This window comes from Psittacula echo, assembly GCF_963264785.1.
Source record: "Psittacula echo genome assembly, chromosome: 1".
NCBI lineage: Eukaryota > Metazoa > Chordata > Aves > Psittaciformes > Psittacidae > Psittacula > Psittacula echo.
In genome coordinates, this window is record NC_137735.1 from 140,500,614 (window position 1) to 140,520,495 (window position 19,882).

Consider the following 19,882-nt stretch of genomic DNA (forward strand, 5'->3'; position numbering starts at 1 on the left):
CACCCAAATAATGTGATGTGTATTAATCACAGCTGTGATTAGTCATTCAGTTCAGTATCCTTGGTTACCCCTTAGGTACTAAATGTTTGTGTTTGCCTGTTTTCTCTAGGGATGCCCTATGGTCTGAATGACTGGGTTTGTCTTAGTGTCATAATGACTCTCTCTTTAATAGTTGCTGTGTAAATTCAGATTACTTATGCCTAATGAAAATAACTTTATTTTGTTTGAGCCTAATACATTTTGGATTTGAAGCATTTAGACAAAAGGTTATATGGCCTTTCAGAAACCCTCTTTTAATGAAATATTTATTGCCAGCTTTTCTGTTCTGATTCCTATTATCTTATTCTCAGTTTTCATTCAAGCTTTTATATTGCCATTGAGAAAATTAAAATAAGAAGGGCAGGCCATAAATGGTCAACATGCCCATGTATATCTCATATATGTACATTAGTTGCTTGATACCATTCAAGTTTTATTACATTTGGTGAGTGCAAACATTCATTCAATAGATCTCCCTTTGCTGCTTTCTTACTCATCCCTGTGGGATCATTCTCCTGTCTGTGGATTTTATACTTTCTGCTGCCTACCTACCATTACCACAGAAACACAGTATCAGTATCACTGACTGTCCTGGGTTCAGCAGTAGCAGTCCTTTTTCTCCTTCTTAGTAGCTGGTGCAGTGCTGTGTTTTTGACTTTCAGCCTGGGAACAAGGCTGATAAAACCAATGTTTTTAGTTGGTGCTAAGTCATGTTTACTCTGATCAAGGACTTTCTGAGTCTCATGCTCTGCCAGGGAGGAGGGGAAGCCAAGAGGAAGCAGAGACAGGACACCTGACCCAAACTAGCCAAAGAGGTATTCCATAGCACAGCACGTCATGCCCAGTATATAAACGGGGGGCAGCTACCCGGAAGGGTTAGATCACTGCTCGGTTGGGCTAGGCATCGGTTGGCAGGTGGTGAGCAGTTGTATTCTCTTCCCTTGTTATTTCCCTTATCATTATTATTATTGGTGGTAGCAGTAGTGATTTGTGTTATACCTTAGTTACTGGACTGTTTTTATCTCAACCCATGGGAGTTACATTCTTCAGATTCTCCTCCCCATCCCTCTTGGAGTGGGGGGAGGAAGGTGGAGAGGAGTGAGCAAGCGACTGCATGGTACTGAGTTACCAGCTGAGCTTAAACCATGACGCTGACCTGAACAACTTCAGTATATTCAACAAAAGGAAGGCAGAAAATATTTGTGCTTCTCCATAATGTTAGTGGTTCTCCTTCAGCATTTCCCCTGGATGAGGAGTAGCACTTAGTTACACTTTGTGCTCTTTAACTTGCCAGTTTCATGTTGTCCTCTGCAGCAGAGAACTTCTGGTCAGTGCTGCTTCAATGTGACCCGTGGAGCTGATCAAATCTCGCATCCTCTTAGTTTTTCTTCCTAGAGACTTATCTGATGAAAGATGTAATATAGTTTATGATGGTTTATGATGCACTTAAACCCAAATTTGAGAGGATAATTTAATGTTACCCATCAGACACAGTCAGAACACTGAAATATTTACTACAATCAGTACTGTCATGTTAAAGTTTTAGCAAGTAGGTGAGTAAAAAGAATGAAAAGTGTAGCTAATGCCTGATGGGTCTCTTTGCATATGGCATTCTCTTAGAAATCAGTGGGCATTCTTTTTAAAAAAGTAGTTTCTACTTTGACAATTTTCTCTGGGTTGGGCTAAAAGTTACATCTTGTAAAGTAAAAACATTGCACCCATTGACTACGGTATCATAAAGAGAAGGCTTACTGATTCATTTGGTGAAATTAATATAATAGCTATTGTGAAGGATCTTGGCAAATTGCATATGTCTTACCATTAATACGACAAGCAATACATTAGAGTCATCTCCAACTTAAGTTCATGTACAACGCATCCTTCTGTGAAGTATATGTGTATGCATATATGTCTCTGTGTTTATTTAATTACACATTTTTTGTGTTTAGAAAACTGTTAACTACACTATGTCTAAGGAAGTGTATTTCAGGATGCTGCACCATGAGTAATAGGAAACTCAGTTCAAAATGCTGAATAAAACATTGCCAGGCTTATTTTCATTCTTTTTTGTTAAGGACTTTGGTCTGAGGAAGTAGTATTTATTAGGCATTCATTGGGAAATTGATAGCATAATTTAACTTTTTATTAGCTAGTAAAACTTATAAGCAGTACATAAAAAGATGGACCTTGTTATAGATGAAATAATACTAATAAAAAAGGTTAATTTAAAGTTTTTTAAAAGGTCACCAGTGTAGACTTTTCAACATTGCCTTCTATGGTATGAACATGTACCTTGAAGTTAATAGTTTTGTTTGTGTCTGTTTCACAGCTGCTAATTTTAGCAGAGAATGTATTTGTACACTTCTAATGTTTTCAGCTTTTCAGTATCTTGAGATTTATTCTACATCTGGTGTGTACATACATGACACATCTCCTTTAAGTGTAAGCCCCTCTATATGGCGTGGAGCTGAAATAATGGAAGTGAGCATGCACTGAACATTTAGTTGTGTGAATAGAAGACACTGTTCCCAATAAATGGAACACAGGAAGAGGTATTGTGTATGTCTCTAATGTTTCAGTGATTTGTAAAGGTGGGTGGGATGACTTTAGTCCTTGTTCAGTGCACTGTGTTTGGACAGCCTTGGATATATGTGAGCAGCTTAAAACCTCTTTGACTGCCACCTTCCTCTGCGTTGTGCAGAGAGAATCTTATCCCATAAATGGTTATCTTCTTGCAGGACTAGAAATGAGGATATAAAAATCATGGATTTCATCCATGAAAACTTTTTAGTTTCAGCATGCACCTGTTTCATAAGTCATTTTGAGCAAAATGGATAAAAATGGAAAATGCAGCAGTGAAGCTGGCCCAGATAGAAAATCACTTCTCCAAGTCTGTAGAGCAGCTGAGAATAATGGCCAGCATACTCATGCTTCTCTGTCACACTTGCGTAAAGCACTGCTCCCAGACAAACCTTTAAAATGAAAGCCATCACTCAAATCAGTTAAGGAGCCTGTCAAGTTCACTTCCTCTAGTTGGTGCTGAAGTTTGCTATTAGTCTAACAGTAAGGATATATTTATTTAGCATACTGCATCTCAGTTTTTTAAATTTTCAGACAATGTAAATGTAAACTCCTTTGATGGACCTGCAGTAGTGGGACTTGTGTGCTAAATCTAGTCATGTGCTCAGCATAACACCTAAGTGAGGGACTTCATTACTCCATGCTGTAAATACAGAGAGGCAGGTACTGCTGAGGAGCATTACAATCAGTAGTGAAACTCTGAGAGCTATGCAAGAAGAAATAGCAGATGCAGACAATAGTTGTTACTCTGTTTTTGTCCTTATGATGTGCTTGATTTGAGAATTCATGCTAGCACCCAGGTTAATTAAACCTACACACCATAAATTTCCTCTTTATAGTCACTGCAGAGATGGAGAGGCGCTCCAAGAGGTGTAGATTCTGCCTGTTGAAGCTTTGGGCTTAAGGATCCTTTGTTCAAGATTCTCAGCATGAAACCTTGATTTGGGTTCATCTGTAATGCTTCTAATTAATGTCATATATTATTCAGTGGGATTACTTCTTCTCAGGTGTAGGAAGACATTGAAAATTGTTGAAATTTGTTTCCTTCTTGGATATGGGCACTGTGCTACTTCAGTACCTCCATTTTTCAATGTTTACTTCTACAGCGTTACAGTTTATATTTCCCTGTGGTTATGTGTGAGCTTTGTACCTATATGTTCTCAGTAAGTGCAGTACCACAGAGTCTTGAGAGACTATATTTTGTATGGAGAATGTTTATGGACTCTTTCCACAAAAAAAAAAATAAGATAAGAATGACACTGGGTAGTAGGAGACTTTCTCTGCTATATAATGGTTTCAGGGTAAACCTACCATCTGCATCACAGTGCTATCACTAGAAAGAAAGTGGACTTTTGTGTCATAGGCTTGTACAAAAAGGGAGGAGTACTTCTACAGGCAGTAGCCAAAATAAACAGGCTTTTTTGAAAGGTATTACTTAGATCTGCTAAGAGTACAGTGGATGACAGAAAATGTCCATAATTTGAATTTTTTATTCCTTCATAGGTATCGCTTAGCGTATGGCCTGTTAAAAAGGCTGGATATTGTAAGGTAGCAGTTGTTTTCAGCTTCATACTTTGGCCTCCAGGTTTTCAAATATGCCACAGGCACGGAATAATGACACAGTTCTTGTTGCATGGGATATAACTTACTTCCTCGCGGATGGCAGTTAAAAGTTAGGGTTTATTATTTCTGCAGTTTGAGGAATAAGACATATTAACAGGATCCAACAAAACAAAATCTCATCAAATGGATTCTCCTTTCCCACATTGCATGTAGTGGACCAAATTTTATCCCAAATCTGCTGTTGAACCCAGGATATTGCAGTGGATATCTCGATTGTAAAAAGGAAAGCATGAGAATTAAAAGCAGTGTCTACCTGTGCTGCTACATTATACCTACTTCTGATATATGGCTTTATCTGCATGTTCCTTCAACCTGATTTCATGCTCCGTGCAGTGACATATTTTGCTAACACAACAGACTTGTTCCTTCCTGACATACAGCTTCTGGCTCCAACAAATGTCAGTAGCTTTTTAGACAAACCTGTGCTTTTTATTCCAGTCTTTCTCAAGAGAAATATCCGCATCATTCTGATAAGGTTTTTCCCCCTATGGCTATTCTGTTTGTTTCATAAACAGACTAGGTTTATTTTACATGTAGAGGCTGGTAAAGACATGGAAAAGTGTTTTTCTTCTTTCTTTGTCTTTTTTTTTTTAACAGTTTTAAATACTTTTAGGAAAGTGATAGAGTGACAGCCACTTCCAAACTAATGCAAATAAGCATAACTTTGTTACATGCTGAATTCATGCAGTTATTTCATTTTGTAACCAATAGAGGTCTCTAGAAACAATTACCTAAATCTGCATGAAGAGGAGTGAAGAGGAAGCCCTTGGAGCTGCAGATCCTCCTTGAAGGAGATCTCTCTAGCTGAGATTTACAGTTCACACTGACTTACACAAAGGCTGAACTTATTTAAAGAGAAAGGGCTCAAATGCCTTGTCATTTCTACTTATTTTTGGTAGCATTGGTTAAATGATCTTCTTATTTGTAAGGTCTGCTTTTAGGTCACTACCCAAAAAGAGACATGGAAACTTGATACAAAACTCCATAAATTACTAGGCTAGGGGGTTATTTCTATAATATTCATGGAATCAACATTAGGGGGATTCCTTTGGTTGATCTTTGTGTGAACTACTGTCCTGGGTTCAGCAGCAGCAGCAGTCATTTTTCCTCCTTCTTAGTAGCCGTGGCAGCACTGTGTTTTTGACTTTCAGCCTGGGAACAGAGATTATTAGATTATTAGAGACATTTCTCAAAGTTGGAAGCTGTGATCTCTGGTGCTGAAATGAGGGGTGCAAGTGTCACTGGTACTCCTGGTGGTGCAGCTTGATGGATTTCCAGCCTCCATGCTGGACTCAGCGAGATCATCCCCAGGGCAGGGCCTGGCAGCCAGGGAGGTACTGGGGCAGCCCCAGGCACCAGTGACCTCCATTGGGATGGGCATAAGCTGTAGGCCCATGGGTGGCCCGCTTCGCAGGGCCCATGGCAGGGCAGGGCAGGGCTGTGGGGAGCTGGGACCAGCCCTGCTGCAGCATCACTGAGATGAGGCTGACAGCCCTGGGGGACTGGAATGGGGTCCTGGGTTGTGATCTGGGTGTGCCAGATAGGGACAGTGAGACATTTTGCAGTCCTCCTAACCCTGACATACATTTCTCTTTCAATACTGTTCTTGAGCCATGGTTTTCTTTTTTCTTTTATGTAAATTGCAGTATATCAAATGTATTAAGTTTTGACTTGAGACTGTATAGGAATTTGAGAAATGACATTGCCGTGTCCTAAAACAAGTGTGAATTACTTTTTAAAGTAGTGTAGCACATAGAGAAATTTATTTTGAATTCGGTTCATATATATGAATGCCTTGCTTCTACATTTATTCATATATCATTGGCTTGATTTTTCAGGTCTTTTTGGGTCTGGAATTCCTCTTTGTTCTGTTAGAGAATTCCCTTCAGAAACTTAAATCTTGAAGTTTGTTTTTACTGAACTCTGATTTTTCCTTTCTTTTTCTTTCTGTCATTATTCTTAATTTAAAAAAAAAAAAAAAAAGAATTACATACAATAGCAGTGTCAAGTGCAATAAGTTAGGGCATTAGTCGTATTGGGAAAAAAAAAAAAGAAATCTCAGAATAGATTCTGAATGTATCTTGAATCTCCACAGACTCTGTTTTTCTCCTATGCAGCTATTTAAAAGAGTAGAACCTACCTTAATTAAAATTTACTTCTTATTTCAGAATCAAGGGCTGAAAACTATTTTCTTACCCTCCTAATGTCTGTACTGTTTGTGCACTTGAGATGGCTGAGTGGTAGTCTGAAAATTGCGGTAAGATCAGTAATTACTAAGGCAACATAATGTAGTTTTGTTGCAGTGGAACTCTGAAAATATTCAAGCTGACTCTTGAAAGGAGAAGGCATTCCTTATATTTTTCTCTTGTTATTCATAAGTTTTACTTAACTGGGGTCTACAATGAGTTTTCCTTCATAAAATGAGCACTAAAACCACACCTTTTGAGACAAAATATCTTCTTTTATACCACTAAAATCCACAATCACTCCTTTAAAAATTGGGAAGCTACAGAGGTCACATGGTAAGGCTGATTCCAGCCAAATGTAGCTCTGAAACTGTAATGAAGTAAATATGTGGAAAGTTTTAAAAAAAGTGGTCTACTGCTTTCTAGTTTAGTGGGCACCTGTGGGTTACAGCACTTTAGCAATTAAGATTATCCAAATTAGTTGCTTTTTGTTTCAGACAATGACATTGATCCTGGCTTCTACTGACAGCATAATCATACCCTCATGAAAAACTGGTAAAGAATATTTTAAACAGGTTGCCTTAACTCCACTAGCAAGAACTGCTTTCTGTAGTCTGTCCCTTAAACAGCTACAAAGTTTGTTTCAATAGAAAATTACAAGGTCCTAGATGATACACAAAGCATCTTGGAAACAAATGATTTTAATGTCAGTGACATGAATAAGAAGAAGAGGAAATAGTATGTTTCCATTAATATATTTTATTGAAAATTGAAATGCCCTTGTATCACATAAGATAGAAACAATGTTCTTATTTGATATTCTGAAATTGTGCTGGTACATTTGAACAGTTGTTTTTTTTTTTTCTCATTTTTCCTGTATATGCTGAACCAGTTCTAGTCTGTTAGTTTAGATTAAATATGGGGGACGGGGGGGAGAGGGTTCAGAAGTTTTGTGGAGTTTTGTGGAGTTGCTCTTTCTTGTTTTACACTAGCTGGATTTCCCCAAATTTTGCTATTATAGCTTTAAAGTGAGTGTGGTTCTTTGGGGCAAACAAATCCTTCTCATAATCACTCTAATTCTGAACTAAAATTGGAAAATAAAAGGTAATCGGACTGTCTGAAATAGGATTATGTTCACTGTAAGACATCTTCTTTCAGGACGTGTTCTTTGTGGAAGGATATATAACAAACAATTTCAAATTCCACTTAAATGTATGCTTTTTATTTTTTAAATTGAAATATATTTAAATATTTATTACTCAATTTAATGTCAAGCTGCAAATCATGAGTGACACTAAGTACTGAAATTCCCTCTTATTTCAGTAGGAATTGTTGATATTCAGCTCTGCTCATGAGTTGGCATGGCTCTGTTGTCAGAAAGACTTCAATATTGTAATAGAAAACTACTGAATGTATTCCTATGATCTGATTTTGAAACAACTTCTGCATTGTGTTCACTGACAAAAGAGTATTTGAATCAAGCCAAGAATTTTAATAACATCTAACTTGATGCATTTTGAACTAAAAGAGCTTGTGTTGCTAGGAATCAAATTGGTGATGCATGGAAAACTGTTCGCTGCAACTATAATGTAAGCCTGCGTGTACAATTCAGGAGCAGATTTTCTGGATGAGCGTGAAATCTAAAACCCTGGGAAGACCTGCATATTTAGATCAAGTTTTATTTTCATTATACCCACAGATACCATGAGTTCATAATCTGACTTTATTTCTCTAAATAAATTTGAGGAAAGTCTTCAGCTTTTCAGCACACATAAATTAACAATTCATAACATCTATAACTGGCTTGCTGTAATCAATGTGAATTATGCAGATTTTATGTCCTATTAGAGAACAAAAATATTTTCATCCACAGAAAATTAAAATGTTATCCTAGGTACCCTCCATGAAATACAAAAATGTTTAGTATTTGAGGGTTTTGCCTATGACGGACAATATAGATCTTTCGAAAGCTTTGTTCTGTCAGCAATGGCATATAGTTGACAAAGGGCCCTTAGTAATACACATAAAAAAATGTCATTTACTTTTAAACTTTTCAGTGACAAACACTTTTCTTTCAAGAATGAAAGTACTAAATAACTTCTAAAAATATAGTAGCTTTTACCTTGAGTTAATTCCTGCACCATTTGCTAAATGTATGTACCTAAACTCACTGAGTCCTACAGAGTTCCTTGAAAGTCTCACAAAAATCAGTTTCACTACTAAGCACAGTGGATTTCATTGAGAAAAAAACAAAATACTGTAAACAAGTTCATGAGTGCAAGCTGGAGGCTAAAAGCTGAATCCCGTTGTATTTGGCATTTTAACAGTTGTGGGGTTTTTTAGTTTTGGTTTGGTTTGACTTACATTTTAATTAAGAATCCTGTAGTTTTCCTTTTTTCTGAAAAAATTCCATATAGAAGCATGTGTGTTTGCAGTGGGAGAGTGAGGGGACATATCAATTGGCATTTTAAGAACACAGTACAACATTATAGAAGAACCTTAAAGAACCCAATCCTTTATTTAGTAAACACATGCTGGCAACACAAAATCAAATAAATTTCTGTGAGGTCTTAATTAGTAAAATAAACTTACAAAAAAAATATTTATAAAATAATAACATTAAGCCAATAACAGCAACAAATTAACACTCATTAATTGAAAAACTAGATGATTATAACTGAAATAAACTTTATGCTTGGTCCATAAAATAATGGTTATTTTATTTTATTTTATTTATTTTATTTCCTTGGAAGAAACCTTTCAGGCAAGGCTAGAATGAATCAAGAGTTCTCTGATGATGCTTGCATTTTTGCCCCCTGAAGAGTATTTAGTTCATGTTCTAAAGTGGTGAACTGCTTTGTGTAAGTATATAAATACAATCTACTGAAAAAATGGAGTCTTTATGACTGTTCCATAGGCTCTTAATCTATCTCTCAACTGGAAAAGCTCCATTAAAAATCCACCCATTGCTGCCTTGATATTTCTTCTCCGTGGTTAGGAGTGACATGGAAAGTGTTCAGAGTCTCACAGATGAATGGCCTTTTTTCATTAATATCTTTGAAAGAGGTCACTTTGTTAACTTCCCTGAAAATGAAATATACCCTGATTCTTGAAACTCAGTACTTACAAGAAGTATATTCCTTTTGTTACATCATTTTGTACCTTACATTTCTAGATTAAATTGTTAAAAAGCCAAAGTAGCATACATATCACCTAAACAAGGTACTCTGTAGACTTGCCCTCTACTTAATGTGAGACAGAAAGGACATGCTTTACAACAGGATGACTCTCTCCATGGAGATGGGCCTCCATAACCTTAGCTAATACTTCTCATGCTTTAGCTCCATCTAAAGCTAAGTAACAGTGGATGTATACTTGCAATATTTGCACCCTGTGACACAGTGACCAAGAAATATTTATGTCATATGTGTGGGAAGAACTGCTGCAGCTCTGCAATATTTTTTAATTTACAGTATCTTTCAGTGATTTTCTTCTGCCAGAGAAACATGAATGGCAACAAAGAAATTATCTTAAAAAAATCTATGAAATGTTTTAAAAATAGTTCTAATTTTCCCTTATTTTTAATAGCTGTACAGAATTCTGTGAAAGGCAGTGTGGCATTATCTTTGTACAACAATTACTCTCATTTAGGTATCCTGGTTTTCAAAGTTCACCAAAAAATTGAGGTCACTATGCCCAGAAGAAATCATCATCTCTAAACAAAATAAATAGCTGAAAGCAATCATAAAAACCAAATAGCCCAGGTGGCTTAAAATGAACCTACACAGATCTAAAACTGGACAGGTCCAAAAGCAGAAAAGATGATCTATAGGCATTCTTATCAATAGTCACTGCTTGCATTCCCTGGAAAGCTTTTGGTTTCACTAATTATCTTGACAGAAAGCTTCATTGTTCTTTTATTCGGCACATAGTCCTTATTTACCGTCACTGTGCTGTAGAACCGGCTCCTTTCTTCTGAACTGGGATTTTATATAACAATTCACCTACATTATATGTTTTACCTTTTAATGAAAGAAATGGTAGTGTAAAGACTTACAAACAGTAGTGAATATGGCAACCCATACTTTCAAGAACAGTTAAACATGTCATATTTATGCTTCCACTTTTTCTTTGGTTTCCATTCTATTTGTATTCTCAATGCAGGTCCATAATCACGATGTTCAAATGCCTAAGGGGTCAAGATCTAAATACACCTCTGATTATGTCTTTTTTACATAATCTACTAAGACAGCTGTATTCCTTGGGAGCAATACATCTCTTGCAACCCAGAATGAAATATATTAGCAATGGGGGAAAAAAGAATTTTTTTATTTTTTTTTTTTTTTCAGTTCAAGATGTTTCAGTTTCTAGCTGGATTTCCCTTGTCTTTACTTGGAAAATTATGTGCCACTATCATTCTTGCTAAACCTTTGCTTCCTAATCCAAGATTTCAGAGGAAACAGAAGACTAGCATATGATAGAGTAAAAATCTTCTCATCAGTATATGTTTATCCTAACATGTTTTTATTAAGAGAGTGGGTAGAAAGCAGTAGAACCCCAGGGCTGACCATAGATGACGTCTAGTTGCTAGCAGCCATTAAAAACTATGGTGAACGTGTTCACTGTTGTGAATATCATGTCTGCATTTATAAATGCCTAATGTATATTACTTGCATGTATGTCACATATTTTCATAAATTTGTAGACTGTCTTGTTCTATATTCATCTATAATTCATCTATAATTCACTGCAGTGTAGGAGTCACGGCAACACAAAGTTTTGGTGTTTTAGCAGTGAACCAGTCACAATGCTATTGGCAGTATTTTGCTATTCTGACAGTTTCAAGACAGGATCCACACAATAGGAAGCATCGTAAGCTGGTTTTGAGAGCAATATAATGAGTAAACTTGTATTCTGAATGGCAAAAAATGCAGTATTCAGAAATAGCATTATACTTTTAGACTTGCATGCCATACACATACACTTCAGAGAGTTTTGTGGTTTGGGGAGTGTTGTTGGTTTGTTTGGTTGTTTTATTTTGATTTTTTTTTAATTGTGATGTTAATATAAACTTAAATTTTCAGCATTTTGTCTCACTGGTCTTTTTTAGTATTTCAACAACATAAAAATAATTTGCTGTGATTATTACTTAAACTGGACAACTTTTTCATAAATACAATGTTGCATTTTTTCCAATATTTTTTATGAAAGCAAAACATAGTAAGCTTGTGATTTGCAGATTATATTTTTTCACATCTTTATTTAAAGGTTTATAATTGATTGACTGAAAAGGCAAAATACAATAGAAATTTTATTTACTACTGTACCAGAAAAATCCAGAAATTATGTGTAATACAAAGTGATATCCAAGATTTTTTTTCAGTCTTCATATGCATTGAAATTCAATAATGTATCTTCCTTGCTTGTAAAAGGTAACATTTTGGAATACTAGTAATCAACTAGTATACCAAAATACAGTATACCAACTAGTAGCCAGCCTACTGTTGGTTGTATCAGAGGAAGTGCATAATTCAAAATGTATAACATTTATTTCAGACTAATATTCTGCATAAAATAAGTTTTTGCAGAGAACTTCTGTGTTTTTTGTTTTGCATCTCATAGCATGGTCCAAATTTAAATTAGATGGTGTAGATTTCCTCAGTATTCAGGTAAAGCTACATAAATTGGAGAAGTCAATAAAAAGCAAACAATGTTACTGAGCTAATGGTGCAGTGTCATTTTACTGCCATTTGCAGTATGGCTGCATAGTAAATTTAGTAAAACAAATAAAGACCAGTTACTTCGAATAGGAGTCAGGCAGAGAATGAATCACCATTCAGTTTAGATGAAGCGAGAACCAAAGGCCTGACAATCTGGTCAAATGCAGGCATACTTTGAGAGATTTTTTCTTTCAAAACCAGCACACAAAGCGGTTAAGACTCCATTATATTCATGGACGTGGGGAAGTTTTTTGTTTTCCATATTCTTTATCATTTCTTTTCAAAAAGTGCGTAAAGAACACACTGTTTGAATTTCATTGTGTAAAAGCAGATTGTTCCTTTACTTAGCCAACATAACTGAAAGTAACCTGTGTAACCTCAGCCCTCTGGCTTTTATGGAACAATAATCATTTTCTGACAAAACCTGTTTGCAGGGTATTCATATGTCCACCACATAGAAAAATTGCGTGTTATCTCATTTTGTTATATCCATCAGCTGGCTGCCCATTTGTTGTGGAGTGTCTGCTGTGACATAGGGCCATGACTCTATTTGGCTGTAATAGATTGCCTGTAGTGCATTCAGTGACTCTGGTACCTGTTGCTGGTTCTTTTTCCAGGTCAACTGGCTGCAGGTACATGTGAGATTGTTACTTTGGACAGAGATAGCAGTCAGCCCCGAAGGACTATAGCCCGACAAACAGCTCGCTGTGCATGTAAAAAAGGACAGATTGCCGGTACAACAAGAGCAAGGCCAGCCTGTGTTGATGGTAAGAAGCAAAGTTCAATTCAATGAGTTTCTGCCAATACAAGAGTGGTGTAAAACTGGTAGGGTCTCATAAAAAAATAAAAGCTCTATCCAAGAATTTTTTATGTGTCCCAACTAGTAATGGCAATATCATGGAAATTACCCAAGACAGTATTACTAATAGTATAGATATTTCAGTTACATTTTTTCTTTTAATGGAATTTCACTTTTGTTTTAATTTCGTATGCAGTTGAATGTTAACAGAATGCTTCTGTTATGTTTTGCATGTGATGATAGGATCAGCAGTGAAATGGCATTCTTTTTCCCTTACTTTTTATTCCTTACCTTTTTATTAAAAAAAAAAAAAAAAACACCTTAACAAAACCACTGTAAAAGAGCCTGAACAATTTTATGCCACTGGGAAGCTAATGTGACTGCTCCTGTGTGATAGTTAACGTTGTTGAAGAAAACACTGATACTATAGTTAGAATACAGTATCTGAATATACCTCACATGTCCAGCATACATCGCTCCTTAAAATTATGATTCTGTATGATTCACTGCAGATGCAGTGATTGCATGCAGCTGGAAAACTGCTGACATACAGGGAGGTATGAAAATGTTTCACTTTGAAATCAGTTTTTGAGACAAATGAATTTCTGTGTTACAGCTAAATCAGATGTTCACAGTGGGACAGTCTTCAAGAGAGGTCTGCCCATGCAAGGCCATTAGCAAACTTTTAGATTAAAAATAAATTTGGAGACATATTGAAAATAGTTGATGCAAAATTGCATGTTTTGATCTAGGCTCAGTTAAGAAAAGTAAAAAGGAGATGTGTGTATATAGAACTATAACAAATTCACAGATTGCCTTTGAAGGCTGACTGGTTTGAGTCCTCAGATAAAAATATTGTTGAGAACACCCAACTGTTGCCTCAGAATTTGGTCTTACCAGTGATTATCAAACAAGCCAGCTCAAAGGAGATTTCAAAGCCTACCCAGAAAGCTAAATATAGAACATCATGAACATTCTATTTTTGCATTTTGGCTTTGGTACTCTAAGACAGTTTCTTAGCTGTCTTTTTTGTAATGTGATACAATATCCAGTAATTCTCCTTTCCTGTTTTATTCTAACAGACTTAACTGCTTAGGAAAGGAACCATAGAATCATAGAATGATTTTATTGTGTCATTTATAGTTGTAACCTCAGCAAAAAAATGTTTTAGCAATTAAAATTTCAACATGTGTTTCCCATTGTAAAACAAAGTTATAAGGGAAAATATGAGGTTTTCATCATCTAATGGGAACTGAATACCATTTTTCCTCAGTCAGTTATGGCCTGTGGTGAGATTCATTTGCTGTAACTTAGGTATCCAGAGTTAGTTGTCTAACCTAGGAACTTCAGTTTTCCTTTATACCCAACAGAGTAAAAGGCACCTTATTAGAGTACTTTTTCTCATCTTCAGTGCCTCAGATAAATCAGATGTCCTGGTACTCACCGTTTCTGCCTTGCCTTAAGTCACCTGTGATGTTGAGAGATTAGATTAGCAGAATGAACATGTAAGAAGACATGACTGCATCTCATCCTCTAATTGCTGTTTTAGCTTAGATTCCAAGTATGAAAAGTTTGAGATAATTTAATATTTGAGAACTCTATCATCTATCTATCTATCTATCTATCTATCTATCTATCTATCTATCTATCTATCTATCTAATCTATCTTACTGGCCACTCAAGAAGGTCTTTCAAATCTCCTTTTGCTTTCGGTGTTCTTGATCATCATTTTATGAAAACAGAGAACTGGATGACAGGATCTATGCTGAGATATCGTGTAATTAGAGAGGGTTCTTTATGTAATACTCCACATTTGAAAAATAAGTGGGAAGTTCATAAGTTGAAAAATAGAGCTCCTCATTAGCTTACATGTCCAAGTACTATAATTAATCTTTTTAAAGCTTTTCAACATAGCTCTAATAAGATCTAATAACACAGGTCTTTATTATTTTGTGAAATGTTTATACTTAAGATGCTGAGCCCTTTGCTAGGAATGATAATTGCAAGACATGTAGGAGATGCTGCTTCGCTTTCCTGGACAATGTTAGGGATGTTCTGTAATCAAAGCTCAAAAAGGTTAACGATATCTAGAATCATATCTCAAATTCCCAAATTAAAATGAAGGCACAAGCCAAATCCTCAATCTGTAGGTTTATTCTTGAATTAAGTTAAAAAAATAGTTGTACATACCATAAACATAATTATATACAAAAGAATAGATGAACATTTTATCTTCGCTTTAATCTTCTGCTTGCAAATAAAGCTGTCAGATAAATCGGCCATTGACTAACAACTATCCAACTGTGAATTTACCAGGTTCATAGTTTAAAGAATAGTAGTTCAAAGAATTTTTCATTCTGTTTATATTAATTTCTAGAAGTCTCAAACACAGCTGCTAATGCTTTCTTCTGGACAGAACATAAAGTCTACCTAAAATTAGGTCTGAGAAAAGCTAGTTTTGTCTCTGATACTAAGTCAAATACTGCTAATTTAGGAATACAACAACCAAACATAATTGTTGGGTGATCTTTTACCATAAAGAATCATGTTTTCCAAACAAATAATTATATCCTTCTCTTAGCTTTCTTAAAGAGGACACAGAGTGTGCTTTTGCACATTTTGTTTATTTATAATATACTGAATGTTAAGAATGTAATTGTTGTTTAAGAATACATTTCTGCTTTCAAAAAGAAAAAATCTTACTTGTGGTGGTTTTATTTTCATTTCTATTTTTAATTTCATTTTATTCTTTATGTCGTCTTGATTTTAATGAGGTTTCTTTGAAGTAAAGGTAGCAGAATTAGACCTTAGATGTTTAATTATTAATGCAAAGTCATTTGTGAAGGAAGCAGGCATAGGAAGCATGACTTGCAAACCTACTGACCAGAAAACATTAGCTAACAACTGTGTCACAGCTTCTGGCAAGAGAGTGTTTTGAAGATTCAGTACCAAAGCTGTTAATTTTTGCAACCTTCAAATGCATCATGTTGTACCTGGCTACCATTTGTTCACTGTTTAATGGAGAGAAGTGCCTTAGAATATATTCAGTTTTGCTGTATGTTTCCTGGAGCTCTGAAATGCAAGTGTCAATTATTCCAGCAAAAAGAGTAAGTAATTTAAGGGCTCTTAAACCTCACAAGCATTGTCTGAGATTGCACTTGTCAACATAGCTCTTAGAGTAAGTCCTGAGTTGATTACCAAAATCCATTCTGCTACATCAGCTAAGGTCTTTTCCTAAAAAATGAAAGACCGTATATGTCAGATAGATAAAACTGGAGTTCTTAAAAATGAAGATGCAGTGTTCAGGGTTTGGTCTGAGCAGAGCATGAAGAACAGAGATTTTCTTGAAATGCCTCCCTGTGATGGAGAGTGCTGATTTACTCTTTTATTTTTTTCTAGCAGTCTTTAAATATGGCAGATTGCTAATGTAATCTGAAAAAATGGCATCAATATTCACCCTGATTTCAAGCTTGATTTAGTGTTGATTGCTTCATTCCTAGACCCACAGAGTCATAATGTATGTTTGGTATGTTTGGTTGTGATGGAATTTTTATTCATGAATGTAGGGTTTGTGATATTATGACAGTAGTTTGCCTGCACTTTTAGCTGTGTTATTATTATTTACAACTAGCAGTCCCTAGTCCCTTTTCTGTGATCAAATTCCACAGCAATGACCTCAGTTGCATTACTTTAATAAGATATTATGCTTCAACAAAGCATCTGGTTTATCACCAGAGTAATTTCCCTGTGTGTCAGTCAAGCTTCATCAGTTTTTTAAGCTGGAGCCTGTGAGAGATTGGGAGATAGCAATTATTCTCTATTTTTGCCCAGTATGAAAACAGCATGTGTACACATGCACCTATGGTTTGCATTCTTTATTGCATCCACCTGAAAATCAGATTTGTTATGCCAAAGCATTTCATAGAATACAAGTATATTAACCTGTAAAGTGTGGGATGGACATTTAAATGTTCAGTAGATTCCAGTAATTCTGTCCAATATGTATTTATAGCTCAAAAATAAATTGTGATTTCCCCCAGAAAGTAGAAACAGTTGATAAGAGGAAAAGTAGTATGAGAGTTGTTTAATTGCTCAAGGAAACAGGGATGGCAATCTTTAATTTGCTTACCTGAATTCTGTGATTAGAAGATTCTCATGTTCTGGAATTGAGTTCTGGTTACTTTTATGTTATGAGAAATCCCAGGATATTGATCCTGATACCCCAGATTCCTAAATTTCAAATAGTTTGATCTCAGGTAACTGAAGTGAAAGTATTCAGACAATTTGTTGTAAATCAAAGTCTTCTTTAAAAAAAACAAAACAAAACAAAACAAAAAACACACAAAACACCAGCTTTTTAAAATTTTAATACAGTTCTCATTCTTTGCCAGCATTATAGCTATATTATTTTATAGAGAATCTTAGTCTATAAAACTTTTTTGCATACCTTATGATTAACATACTTTTCAGTTGGCATTGACTGATTTTGTTTAACACAGAAACTCAGGATCTACAAGGAAGCCACAGTAGTTTTGATCGATAATTCCCTGCTCTTCTCATTATCTCTCTGAGTCTGTGGGGAGGTGTAGAGGCCAGAACTGATCATTAATAGAATCCTAAGTCATGAACTTGAAGCAAAACTGCCTAATACCTGGAGGGCTTCATCATTCTCAAGTGTCTTATCCATACTGGAAAAAAAAAGAACAAAATAATAAAACAAAGAGGGGAAAAAAGAAAGGACTGTAATGATTTTCAGAAATGGGAATTTTGGCTTTCACATTTAGAATATTTCATATCCTTGTTAATGTGCTATTTATATTATTTTATCCTGGATATATTGTAGATATTTGCAAATGTTCCCTCACTGTAAATATTATACATTTAACTTTGTTGCATTTAAGGTATGTCATTTTAAAAGAAATAAAACCAAAAGGCAAAGAAGGATGAATATGAAATTAAAAGGAGATTGAATAATACTACGGCGACATTTTGATAGATCAGAAGTAGTGTACTGTACAGTGTGGAAGATTTAAGTGTAGGAGGATAGTGGGACTATTTGGCCATGAAAATAATCAGAGGGCTGGAATACCTCTTCAGTGAAGAAAGGCTGAGAGAGTTGTGGTTGTTCATCTTGGGGAAAGCTCCAGCGAGACCTTATTACACCCTTTCAATACGTGAAGGGGACATACAAGGAAGAGATAAACTTTTTACCAAGGCCTGTAGTGACAGGACAAAGGGCAATGATTTTAAACTGAAAGAGAATAAATTCTGATTGAACATAAGAAAGAATTTTTTTAAGATCAGGAAAGTAAGACAGGTGTGGTGGAACAAGTTGTTCCAGGAACAGTGAAGAAATTGTGTGTTTTCTATCCCTGGAAGCATTCCAGGGGCCTATAAGGGTGCTGGGAAAGGACTCTCCATTAAGGACTGTAGTGATAGGACAAGGGGTAACAGGTTCAAACTTAAACAGCGGAAGTTTAGATTAGATATAAAGAAGAAGTTCTTTACTGTGAGGGTGGTGAGGCACTGGAATGGGTTGCCCAAGGGAGCTGTGAATGCTCCATCCCTGGCGGTGTTCAAGGCCAGGTTGAACAGAGCTTTGGGTGACTTGGTTTAGTGTGAGGTGTCCCTGCCCATGGCAGGGGGGTTGGAACTTGGTGATCTGAAGGTCCTTTTGAACCCTAGCTATTCTATGATTCTATGAAAGATGTCCCTGCCCATGGTAAGGACCTTGTTCTAGATGTTCTCTAAAGGTCCCTTCCAATCCAAACTGTCCTATGATTTTATTATTTTATTTCATAGAATCACAGAATGGTTTGAGTTGGAAAGGACCTTAAGATCATTCAGTTCCAACCCCCTGCCATGGGCAGGGTTGCATCAACCTAGACTATGTTGCCCAAAGCTCTGTTGGCCTGGCCTTGAACACTGCCAGGGATGGAGCACTTACCACTTCTCTGGGCAGCCTATTCCAGTGCCTCACCACCCTCACAGTGAAGAACTTCTTCCTTATATCTGACCTGAACTTCCCCTGTTTCAGTTTAAACCCACTACCCCTTGTCCTATTGCTACAGTCCCTGATTAAGAGTCCTTTAGATGATTAGATGTACTAATGTACTGCAATATTCTAGTATCTTACAAGGAATAGAATAAGTAATATTTTGGTCATTGCTTATATATCCTTAATATAACTTCTTGAGCCTTCGTAGTCTCTTAGTGGGTTTTTTTGTTATGATGTATCGGAACTGCTCCAACCACTGCATGCACTCATTTATGAAATAACCATTGGGTACTTGTGCTGTACATTAGAATAATGTAGAATATTTTCTTCTACCTAGAAATAATTTTGGAAAAAAAAAAAGTATTCTCAACTATATTCTTTTGCTTAGGCAATGGAAGAAGGATGACAATTATGCATTTGATAGCACCATATGTATAAAACTTAGCTTTCAACATAACTTAAAGAATAAGTCTTTTCTCCCTTTCCCCACCCCAGCACTTACATATGCAGTCACAATTGCATCTGTACTTATAGATGCCCCCAAGCGTGTGCAATGCTTTATTCTCATTCCACTGCCTCTAGACAACTCCTTCAGAACTGTAGATTTTCCCAAATACTGTCAATTGAAGTAAAATTGTTTCTGTGACTCGTGAGCATGCCCTTCCCATGGTACTGGCACGTTATGACAATTTCCACCTTGTGAGTAACTTGTCATTTAGAAATGCACAGGAATTTATGTTTCTCTTCAGTTGCTTACTTCCTCTCCAACTAAGGACATGTGGCATTCTAAATCAAGTTGAGTAATAGTTCTTGTGTAAATAATATCACAGACTTGCTAAAATCTTATAAACATGCTCACATAAAATACATTTGTTCTCTTTGGTCATGAATGTCAAATGTCAGTTAGAGAATGAAATGTTTTTAAGGAAGGAATACC

General features: G+C 35.9%; 1 protein-coding gene across 1 annotated transcript in view; it reads left to right on the plus strand.

Moving 5' to 3' along the window:
- TAFA5 (TAFA chemokine like family member 5) overlaps positions 1–19,882 on the plus strand; it is a gene marked incomplete at both ends in the record, with an annotated part of 420,259 nt that overhangs the window by 226,495 nt on the left and 173,882 nt on the right. The window contains one exon of the mRNA XM_080619302.1: positions 12,766–12,915. Coding sequence (XP_080475428.1) covers positions 12,766–12,915 — 150 coding nt within the window. The remainder of the gene's footprint in view (positions 1–12,765; positions 12,916–19,882) is intronic.